The sequence below is a fragment of the Schistocerca americana genome, chromosome 2 (genome assembly GCF_021461395.2).
Source record: "Schistocerca americana isolate TAMUIC-IGC-003095 chromosome 2, iqSchAmer2.1, whole genome shotgun sequence".
NCBI lineage: Eukaryota > Metazoa > Arthropoda > Insecta > Orthoptera > Acrididae > Schistocerca > Schistocerca americana.
The window spans coordinates 764,112,364-764,124,433 of NC_060120.1; the positions used below are offsets into that span (position 1 = coordinate 764,112,364).

Sequence of the window (12,070 nt, forward strand, 5' to 3'; positions counted from 1 at the left end):
TTCGATAGTCAGGCATTCAACTCATCTCCACCCCTCCTTGGCCCCAAACACATCCATTCCAGCGTGTAACCACGTATTGTACCTTGACAGTTCGTGCCGCCGCCTGTTCATTGCTGCTCCTCAGCCGATGACGCTGATCTTTGTGTTTAAACAAAGTGAGCACTGCTGTGTAAGCTCGTGACTTTCTGACGGTAGGGCAGCCAGAAAAACGGAACGATAATACGAACAGAACACCAGTCCTGGCATTCCAAAACCAGACTTCGGCTCTGCTGCCGAGTGTACATTGTGATAAAACTTCCTGACGGATTAATACTGGATGCCGGACTGAAACTTCAACCCGGACCTCTGCCTTCCGCTGGAAAAACAAGCAGCTGAGCTATTCTTACGCACCTGGCTATGCTGCAGCATATCAGTACCACTTTTCTGCTGCGGCGCATATCTCGCTGGTTCGGCACTCCCAAACGCATATAATTGGGAAAACCTTGGTCAGGAGACCGGTACGGCCATACTGAAGCATTGACGGGCTCGCGAAATGCGTTCAGACGACCGACTTAGGAGAGCGTTACGCACAATAGTTAGAAATCCGGGTCTGGTTTTTAGATAGTTTTAATATGTCAGGAAGTTGCAATCTTACCAACGTTTGCAACCTTATTCATATGTAGCCGCCGACAACGTTTCCTGACCATCAAGCAATGCGCTGCGGATCGGAAACCGCAGATTCGAGATTAAACGTCACCATTGCCTCAAGACACCAAAGATAAGTAGTTTTACAGACTCGAAAAAGGCATCGCTAGTAGGAGCAGTAAAATGCAACATTTTCTACTACTGAGGAATCTTTCTATGCAGTCCTACAACAGTACAACCAATTTTCGTCTCTGACGTCGCTCATTCTATTTCTAAGGCTCCATTTTCTCCAAATTGTGTGAAACAGTTTAAGCCACTTCATTGTACAATATCTAAATTTAAGGTCAGCTATCCTCCTCTGAAATGGGAAATACGATTACGATGCATTGCTACGAATAAGCTGAGGTCATAATATACTTCCGGTCTCATTTTCAGAGATTTATTCATCCCTTTTCGTTATCTGAGTCCCTGCTGATGTGATTGCGTCCGACCCGGTGGCTCCTCTTCCTATACCTCTATGGCTATAATTCACGCTAGACGTCCGCATTCCATTTCTCTTTGTTCATGGCCTCCTTCACACCTACTGTTCGATGCTTCGATAGTGTGAGACGCCTCAGATGTTCTAAGCCAGCTAGTAATTCGAGACATCTTCTTCAACACGCAATCTATCTTTTTTAACACATTAATAAACGGAACTTACCCGCTTGTTCCACTTTCTTTATCACTCAGCAAAGTATCCATTTATTATAAAGGGTGATTTTGTGATGAGGTCACTGTCAGGGATGATGGAGAAGTGTAAATGCACCAATTTGAGGTAAGATATGCTAGCCGGAAAACGACAGAGTCGAAAGATATGAGCGAAAATCTGCTCAAGTTCCACCTCAGCCTTGCGCAGCGCTCGAACTAAGGGCCTCAACTTTAGAATCCTGATCATGACATACAGAATTTCCGCTGAATACTCCACAATATCCTCAGATAATTTGCCCTGTTGATGGATTAGGAATGGAGCAGGTAACTTGATGTCAGAGGGACCGAAAATCCTAAATCTACGGTACAGTAATAATGGATACCATTAGCCGACACAAGTTTCATGAGCTGCTACATTTCCAACAGTTGTTCGAAATGGTATCCCCCAGCGTCAATTCAGCCATCGCATCGTCGCAATTCTATCGTAGTCGTTCTAGTATCTCCGCTGTCAGTGTTGCACGCAGGGCGAATTCTTACCAGGAGATTCTTTTCAGTCTCGACACAAGACTTTTCACATCGCCGCACAAGAAGAAATTAGGTGGGGTGAAACCAGGTGAACATGCTGGCTACGAAACAGGGCCTGCTCTGTCTCTCTACTTTTCACGTAATGTCTGATCAAGGTGTTCACGAACCCTCAGTCCAAAGCGAGGCAGAGTTCCATCACGTTGAAACCACATATGTTGACGAATAGCCAGTGCGCCTCGAGATTGCCTTCCCTGCAGTCTCAGCAAGAACAGCAGCTGTACACATATTCTACTGCCAAAGGTATCAGAACGGTTTTCGCTCATAAATTTCGACTAGGTTGTCTTAAATTGATCCATCCATTTTTCTCCATCATACCTGAAAGTTTATAACTTCATCACGAAATCACCCTGTATATCGCCTTTCGCTCTGAATTAGCATTTTAGGCTGAACAAAGAAATCGGATGTAGCCCGACCGTTACAAATGTAAGGCAGGAACCTGAATTCTCGCTTTCTGGGAAAATGTTCTTACCAGCCGAAACTATGCAGAGGCACCGCATAGCCCTCTTCCGGTTTGACAACACCTTTCAGTGATGTAAGATGATAAGAGGTCCGAGCATCGAGTTTAAATTTACGACCTACAGCGCTCTTTGCGGCTATGAACCTCGGCCGCCATATTGAACTCGGTCAGAATACTGAGAGCAGCAAGTCTATCTTTTGTCTGTGTGGAAAGTGAACTGCTTTATTTCGCGAATTTTGCAATTTGTTTAGCGAAATGTAAATTTAAAATGGCGTTCAACTGCACGAATAGAAGTGACAGGTGCTAGCATAGAGATGGGCAGCAAAATATGAAACAGGACAGATTGTTTCGAACTACGACGAGCCACGTCTTCTCAAATCAGTCTGAAGACAAATGTAAGTACGACATAAAAGATCAGAGACGCCTTTTGTCCAAGTCAGTCCCAACTGTCTTTAATTTTCTACAACATTAAAAAAAATAAAAAAAGATGAGATCGCACAACCAGGAGTCAGAAAGTGAACTTTTAAAAACTTGGTCAGTAATATTCTTAATGAGTCTTCATTAGCGCATAGTAAGTCTGTAGCTTAATAATTATACTGCTTTTACGTATTTTCATACAAACAAAATACCGTTTCTGTTAGCCAACCGCGACGTATTTCGAAGTTTCCTCCATATCTTCATGCAGTACCTGCTCATTTTCCGGGCAGCAAGAAGCTATCTTGGGTGGACGAAAATATTTTGAGTCTTCTTGCAGTCTTATCTACATCTAAAAGTTTGTATCATATTTCGACTAAAACATTCCTTTTTGCTGCTAGTGTACACCGAAATCACCACTGTTTACTATTTTTTTGAGAAAAAAAATCAAGCATGAGCTATCTGAAGTTAATGAAATCAATTTTAAGGGGCGGTGACACAGCAGAAGATTCCCTTGACTACAGATAAAATGGTGAAATTTAAACTCGTTTGGTCCGAATACCGACGACTGCACTTGCAGCACTGTGACGGTCCTGAGACTTGCGGCTGTGTGGTTTCTGTAAAAGTACGAGCTTTGCGAGGGCAGCGCGTCGCCTGCTCGCACAGACCGCTCTACCGGAAGCACGACTGCGCTGATTGAGTCGTCGTCTCGTCCGGCCAGTCTCCCGTTACGGACTTGTTACAGACGGGACTCGCAACTTCCACGGCAACGGCATACCAGGTCGTGACCAGACAGTTACCGTGGCCTGCATCCCCATATGGCCGCCGCCGTAGTCATCGGCATGTCGTGTGTGGCCCCTCCCGCTTACCTCCATCCCGTATGGCGGCTGCGGCACATCCTGTTAAAGGGCAAGCAGTTGCACAGCTCCCACCAGTGCAGGGGACACAGTTCGTAGTCAGGAAAAAATGAGCACTGTCGCTGGAGATTGTACCACTGACTGATTGTTGTTGTGATCTTCAGTCATAAGACTGCTTTGACGCAACTTTCCGCGCTAGCCTGTCCTGTGCAAGCATTTTTCTCTCCGTGTGATTACCACAGCCTACATCCGTTTGAACCTGTCTCCTTTATACGAACCTTCTTCATCTCCACTAAAACTTTTACTTTCCCCACCCATACGTAAAGGCACCAAAGAGGTAGTTCTCACTTTGCGCTTGATAATGGAAACAAGATTGAAGAAAAATCAGTATACTCTTAGAGGATTCATCGACCTACAGAAAGCGTTCGACAATGTAAAATGGTGCAAGACGTTCGAAATTCTGAGAAAAATAGTAGTACGCTATACAGAGGGACTGGCAATGCACGATATGTACAAGGACCATCTATACATCGAAGAAGCATGACGGAATAAAAGGGAAGTTGAAGTGTGGGATTAAAATTCAGGGTGAAATGGTATCAATGATACGATTTGCTGGTGACATTGCTACCCGCAGTGAATGAGAGGAAGAATTACAGGATCTGTTAAAAGGAATGAACATTCAAATGAGTACAGAATATGGATTGTGAGTAAATCGAAGAAATACGAAAGTAATGAGAAGTAGCAGAAATGAGAACAACGGGAAGCAGAATGTCAGAATTGGTGATCACGAATTAGGCCAAGTTAACGTATTCTGCTATCTTGGGAGCAAAACACCCATGACGGACGAAACGAGGAGGACATAAAAAGCAGACTAGCACAGGCTAAGAGGGCGTTCCTGGCCAAGAGAAGTCTGCTGGCATCAAACATTGGGTTTAATATGAGGCAGAAATCTCTGAGAATGTACGTTTGGGGCACAGCATTGTATCAGTGAATCAGGGGTTGTGGGAAAACCAGAACAGAGGAGAATCGAAGCGAATCAAGTAGACTGGTAAGATAAGGAATGAGTGGGGTCTGCGCAGAATCGGCGAGGAAGGGAATATGTGGAAAACGCTGACAAGAAGAATGGACTGGATGACAGGATATGTGTTAAGGCATCAGAGAATAACCTCTACGGTACTAAAGGGAACCGCAGAGGGTAAAAACTATAGGGGAAGACAGAGGTATGAATAAATCCAACAAATAATTAAGTAAAAAGGGTGCAAGTGCTACTCTGAGTTGAAGAGGTTAGTGCAGGAGGAGAATTCGTCGGGGGCCGCACCAAACCACTCCGAGGATCCGTGAATAAATAAAAAAAATAAAAAAAAATAAGAACACATTACTTTCCACCATTACTAAACTGAGGAGTATTTGATGCCAGAGATATTATTTCTCCAATTCCCTTCACTACATCCTCATTAGTTATTCGATCTACCCATCTAACACCAAAGCATTCTTCTGTAGTACCACAATTTAATAGCTTCTTCTTGTGTGACCTGTTTATTGTTCACGTTAAATTTCCGTACAAGGCAATACTCCTGACAAATACATTCAGAAAAGACTTCCTGACACATTTTATATTCGATGTCAGCAAACTTCTCTTTTTCCGAATTTCTGTCTTGCTACTGTCAATCTACGTTTTATATCCTATCTCGGCCATCGTTAGTTATTTTACTGCCAACTCATCTTCCCCTGTCCCATTTCCTAACCTAATTACTCATCATCGTCTGATTTAATTTGAGTACAATGTTTTACTTCTGTCGAAGTTCATCTTATAGATTCTTTTCAAGGCACTATCCATTCCTTCCAGGTGTTCTTACAAGTCTTCTGATGTCTTGGACGGAAATACAATGTCATCGGCAAACCTCAACATTTTTATTTCTTCTTCCCGAACGTTGATATTCCTTTGCAAATCTCTTCTGAGTTTCCTGCACAGCTATCTCATTGTAAGGACTAAATAACATCGGAGATGACTGACTGACCATTATGTTATGCGACAACAATCTGAAAAGTATTTCACAATTTAGTTACCTGCTTCGACCATTCATTGGCCATCATCGGACTGTATTCAGATAAAACAGAAGAGACAAAGAATCATTATAGAATCTATAAAATCTGCCATCAACAATCCATGGAATTATAAAATAAGAATAAAATTATACGTAAAACCATATGCTCAAGAGGTGACATAGCGTTTTATTGCATCATCTACATAAATGTGGTGAGCAGTAGGTAGGTTTTATAGGCAGAATGAAATCCCTTTGTCTAATCATTCATGTTTACGTTCATGAAAGGAGTAGCCACTTTTACAGATTCGAGAGTGATTCCTTCTCTCCATTATTTTTTGTATATGTGCAGTGTGAGAATGTCCATTGAATGGTTGTAACCGGCTACTACATTGCGAAATCGTTTTGTTATTGTTGTCAAAAACAAAAGACAGTTCACAGTACCAAAGTGAATATGAAGGAAGTCTATGGTAGCAGGGTGAATTTCTGACGTGCAGTGATGACATTTACTGAAAAATTATTTGCTCTGTTGGCAGTCAAATCCGGATCTGTACGAGGTAGAGGGATAGAAGGTGATAGGATTCATTAGAGAATGAACCAGACTGAAGAACGATAAGGAAGGAAATCGGCCGGCCTGTTGTAAGATACCAACCTAGCATTCACTTTAAGTGGTTTAGGGCATGTGTAGTCTGTCATTCGCGAGCGCAATCCATAAGTATTTTCTGCATGTAAGTCAAAAACTTGCTTCAAAAGAACTAAAGATATTCTGAGATTTGAGTAGCATAATCGAGGGAGTATTCCTTCTTGAATTACAGTGAAGGAATTATGTTTTTCTTGAAACGTCGGAGAAACTCATCGCTTTGTTTTTTAATTTTACACGAAATACACTCGGGAGAGACAAACTTTCGATATATCGTTCACAATAAGCTTTGTTTACCAAGAATGCATCTATAATTTACTTCCTCTCCATAAAGAGCTACAAACAGCAGAAAAAATACAGTTTCTAGAGCCTGTTTTTGATAATGTGGCCACAGCCTTTTGTATAATACCCCAAATACCAGTCGTATTTCTTCAAGTAAATGTGACTGAATGCGGATTTCTTAACTAAAACTTCGCGTAATCTACCGTTACACCTAAGTGGCTTGGCACTGGAGAAACTGAAGGCTTATCCATTTAGACGTCAAAGAATGGTCATGAAATAATGCAGTAATCATCTACAATTTTAATTTTAGTTTAACAGGAAGTACAGTCTTGCTAAAGAAAACTTTTGAGTTACATTTGTAACCCGTATATTCAAATGCTCAAGGCAGTGGAGCTGTGTTAGCTGACTGTGTGCCTGTTGTGTGTCTGCACAGACGCGGAGAAGCCGAGCTACGGACAGGGCACGCTGGTGGCCGTGCCGCTGCTGGCCAAGGGCGCCGAGTCTGGAGCCGCCTGGAACGCCGTGCTGGACTCCAGCGCCGACGACATCCTGCGCATACAGGTGAGCGCGCGTCCGCCACCTGCTAGCGCTACCAGAGTGCAGCGGAGGGGAGTGTCATGGCGGTCACGTCCCTGTCCGAAGAACAATTCACCAAAACCACTTACATTTTACATCTATTAGTTTCCAAACTTTTTAGCCAACTTTTAGTGAATAGTGTCTCATGAAGACTAGAGCTGTCTAAAATGCCAAGGAGTTCTGCTTTTCAGAGCTAGCCTCAGAGTGTGGGCTGTCAGCCTTGCCGGCTGCAGAAGACGTTCCTCACAACTAAAGGTAGCCATCCACAGGCTGACCGTATGTACCACCAAAACAAATCAGACATGTTTTGGAGTCCGAAGAAGTTGTGTAAGGCAAGGCTTGAAGGGAAAGAACTTCCACACAGGTAAAAAAATCAGGAAGATTGGCCTAGTCGAGAAACAGGCAGATATAACTCAAAGAGAACCTTCTCGGGACATCAGCCGAATGGCAACGTCGCCTTGTATCGACCGTTCAACGAGTTTCCTGCTCGTAATCTTCACCTGAAAATGGTGACTAGGAAAGTCGGTAAAACGTTGCTACAGGACAACCCTGTCTCTCGAATGATATTCTGAGAATATTCCATCAGTGCAGCTCTCCGAGAAAGCCTGCGTTCCTATACAGCCAAATGTACACTCTTGTATACCCGTAGTATTCAGATCTGTGATCTAAAACTTATTACTAAGCGAAATACTGATTGTGGAGAGCGCGCATTTCGATTTTATATGGTGTATATTACGACCCTGTAAAAGTTAAGACAGTTCCTTAAATCACTGCAAGATGCACTTACTTGTCAAATTTCCAAATGATGTACTTCTCTGAATTTTCCAGTTTCTTCCAAGTTCAGCTATACCGATGGACTATGCGCTAATGTAAACAAATTATTAGTTTATTATTGTATTGGAATATTTATAAATTTATTGATATTATTGTTATTAACATTCTGCTTATGTATGGCATGTTAAAGTTGGGTATAGGTAGAGGGACAGAGCATCAACAATTCATAGTGAAAGTAGCCTACATATTGAAGAACAATAGCCAACTCTGGCAGGCGTGCAAGTGTCACTCTCATCCCCCCTCGCACCACTAGACGCCAAAGATGGAACATATTTGTCAAGTCACCCTACATCACGAACATACTGCGATCTCTTGAAGGTCTGAAATTTGGATCCGCCCCTGCTATAGCCCACCCTGGCTGAACAGTCCCTTTGACTGTTCAGAGATGTCACTAAACCCGCCCAAAGATGTAAACAATCATGCATGAGTAGCGCCTATTAGACGGAGGGGGTCCGACAACCGATCAGTTCCAGTCATTCCACCAGGAAGGAGATACACAGCTCGTGTTGTCTGTTGTTCAACCATGCCTAGACGGTCAATACTGTGGTTCGATCGCGTCCGCATTGTTACTTTGTGTCAGGAAGGGTTCTGAACAAGAGAGGTGTCCAGGCGTCTCGGAGTGAACCAAAGCGATGTTGTTCGGACATGGAGGAGATACAGAGAGACAGGAACTGTCGATGACATGCCTCGCTCAGGCCGCCCAAGGGCTACTACTGCAGTGGATGACTGCTACCTACGGATTATGGCTTGGAGGAACCCTGACAGCAATGCCACCATATTGGATAATGCTTTTCGTGCAGCCACAGGACGTTGTGTTACGACTCAAACTGTGCGCAATAGACTGCATGATACGCAACTTCACTCCCGACGTCCACGGTGAGGCCCATGTTTGCAACCACGACACCCTGCAGCTCGGTACAGATGGGCCCAACAACAAACCGAATGGACCGCTCAGCATTGGCATCACGTTCTCTTCACCTATAAGTGTCACATATGCATCCAACCAGACGATCGTCGGAGATGTGTTTGGAGGCAACCCGGTCAGGCTGACCGCCTTAGACCCACTGTCCAGCGAGTGCAGCAAGGTGGAGGTTCCATGCTGTTTTCGGGTGCCATTGTCTGGGGCCGACGTATGCCGCTGGTGGTAATGGAAGGCGCCGAAACGGCTGTACGATACGTGAATGCCATCCTCCGACCGATAGTGCAACCATATCGGCAGCATATTGCCGAGGCATTTGTCTTTATGGACGACAATTCGCACCCCCATTGTGCACATCTTGTAAATGACTCCCTTCAGGATAACAACATCGCTCGACTGCAGTGACCAGCATGTTATCCAGACGTGAACCCTATCGCACGTACTGGGATAAAATGAAAAGGGCTGTTTATGGACGACGTGACCCACCAACCACTCTGAGGGATCTTCGCCGCATCGCCGCTGAGGAGTGGAACAATTTGAACCGACAGTGCCTTGATGAACTTGTGGATAGTATGTCTCGCCGAATGCAGGCATGCATCAATGCAAGAGGACGTGCTACTCTGTATTAGAGGTACCGGTGTGTACAGCAATCTGGACCACCATCTCTGAAGGTCTCACTGTATGGTGGTACAACATGCAACGTGTGGTTTACATGAGCAATAAAAAGGGCGGAAATTATGTTTATGTTGATCTCTATTCCAGTTTTCTGTACAGATTCCGGAACTCTCGGTACCGAGGTGAACCAAAACTTTTTTTGTGTGTGTATTTGAGGTATTCTACGAGATTATAAGTCCTTACACGGGAGTTTACCCAAATTTATTTCGTTAGACCGTTGGTTGTTTACTATTTTGAAATAGAAAGCTGTGCTCTCTAAGGGCACAATACCGAATTACTTTTCGGTGCGTTAAACTTCAGACTTTTCTTTATCTGCATCTTCATTGCCTGTTAGCAGTACTGGAAGAGTCACTGTCCGGCAACTAGGCAAACTTCAAAATACTCGAAAGCTCATCGTCTACTTTGGAAGTCATTATTGGAAGTTTTTCAGACATCCACCAACAGTATTAACGGTCTTAAGCGAACCACTGGACACGAGAAACTATATGTCGATATTGTTCATATATATCTTGCATAGCATTTTCGTTAAGGTAATGAATAGTCGTACACGGCAATGGTTTTGTGCTTACAGATTACTCCGGCGGCAGATGCTATTGTGGGAAAATGGAAAATGGACATCGACACCAAACTGAAGAACGATGGCGCAGTCAGCTACAGCTACAAGGACCCGTTCTATATCCTGTACAACCCCTGGTGCCGTCGTAAGTACTTACTCACCAGCTTAAGACTTGTAATTGTAGATTTCGCCCATGAGTCTCGGAGTTGTCACACAGCTTTAACTGTCTAAAAATGGTTTGGCATTTCAAAAACGAAATGGAAGAGGAATCGAGATTATTGTCACAGTATGCTGTTGTAACTGCAGCAGCGTGTGTACGTCTTTCTTTGATGAAGTACAAGGAAGCCCTCACAAGTTCGATAACAAAAATGCATACATTGCTTTAGCAAAAACAAAATTTTATTTCCCAGTTAATGTTGTTTGAGCTTCGTGTACCTGATCCATGGAGAATCAGTTCTCCTTATTTTCTCAGAAAAGAAAGCTGTTGCCAGTTGTGCGTAGTAATCCCTCACAACTTACGTAGTCTCCTTATTCAAAGGATATTTCACTGCTCCAAGCCACTTTAAGGAGCATTTTATCATCGAAATGAACAATATATAGATAGCTGCATTCTCCTAGTGCAAGAGAAATCTTTAATTTTGGCCGCTTCTGCTTCAGCTCGTTGTACAAGTACCCCAATAACGTTGTTAACTGAAGCAATCGTTGTATTATCCTTTGCCTATTAATAATCATGATAATATCTTTTGAGTTTCAAGAAGCAGACGATCTTCCGATGATAAAATTTCTGACGCGATGGAAGCATTCTACTTCGCCTCTACAGGCACTCTTGCGTTGTGAAAGTTCGTCGCTGACAACAGTGGATGCAATTCAATTCTTCGGCAAAGAATCGCTCAGTATTCATAACCGCAACTGATCTACGTTCGAAATCATACGAATTCCTATGAGAGAAGAAATTTTTGTGACCAGAATACTGAAAACTTGTTAGAGTCTAACATATTGTCGCTATCAAGATTATTAGGAAGTTAACAAAAAGTATTCAAATGTGTGTGAAATCTTATGGGACTTAAGTGCTAAGGTCATCAGTCCCTAAGCTTACACACTACTTATCCTAAATTATCCTAAGGACAAACAGACACACCAATGCCCGAGGGAGGACTCGAACCTCCGCCGGGACCAGCCGCATAGTCCTTGACTGCAGCGCCTCAGACCGCTCGGCTAATCCCGCGCGGCAGAAAGTTACTCTGGTTGGCGCCGCAACCGTGTGTTAGTCATGAAATGAGAACATTCTCAGCAGATGACGGAAAGGAATATCAAATCATGTTTCTTCCACGATCGATTTCGGCATGTTATCAATTCTCAAATTGTTTTGAATCATCTTAGCACATGTCATAATGTGTCAAAATATTTGGCCATAAATCACACACGAATCAGCCATGAAATAAATTCGACTTCAAATCCCTTACAGTCGTGTTGTCATTTCATCACAACAGATCTATCGCTTAATCAGTTGTACAATGATGTCGAACACATGAAAAAATCTGTAGCACAATGACGGAGTGCATTTCACTTTAAACTGTAGATCCCCTAGGACTGCTGTGCAAAACAGTTTACCTCCGAAAGCAAGACTACGTAGTGCGCGCCAAACCCTGTTGGATGAATTTAGGGAACCTATACTCGAAGAGGACTGTACCAACACCGTACCTGTCGCGAAAGGAATATCAAATTATATTTCTTCCACGATAGATTTCGGCATGTCTGCAATGAACCGTTTTGCTGGTACGTCAACGCGGACTGTTTATCGTGTCTGCAAGGAACGGAGCAGGACTCGCAAGCGTGTATCACGATATAAAAACTCGGGAGGAACTGGTGCTGTCAGAATATGCGGATCCCCGCAGCCAGTTTCCAAGCGAATGTTGCGAAGG

At 43.5% G+C, this 12,070-nt stretch overlaps 1 protein-coding gene across 2 annotated transcripts in view; it reads left to right on the top strand.

Moving 5' to 3' along the window:
* LOC124595105 (annulin) overlaps positions 1-12,070 on the top strand; it is a 479,413-nt gene that overhangs the window by 422,171 nt on the left and 45,172 nt on the right. For both annotated transcript variants that reach the window (XM_047133702.1, XM_047133701.1), the window contains exons 3-4: positions 7,022-7,149; positions 10,164-10,293. In XM_047133702.1, the coding sequence (XP_046989658.1) occupies positions 7,022-7,149; positions 10,164-10,293 (258 nt within the window). The remainder of the gene's footprint in view (positions 1-7,021; positions 7,150-10,163; positions 10,294-12,070) is intronic.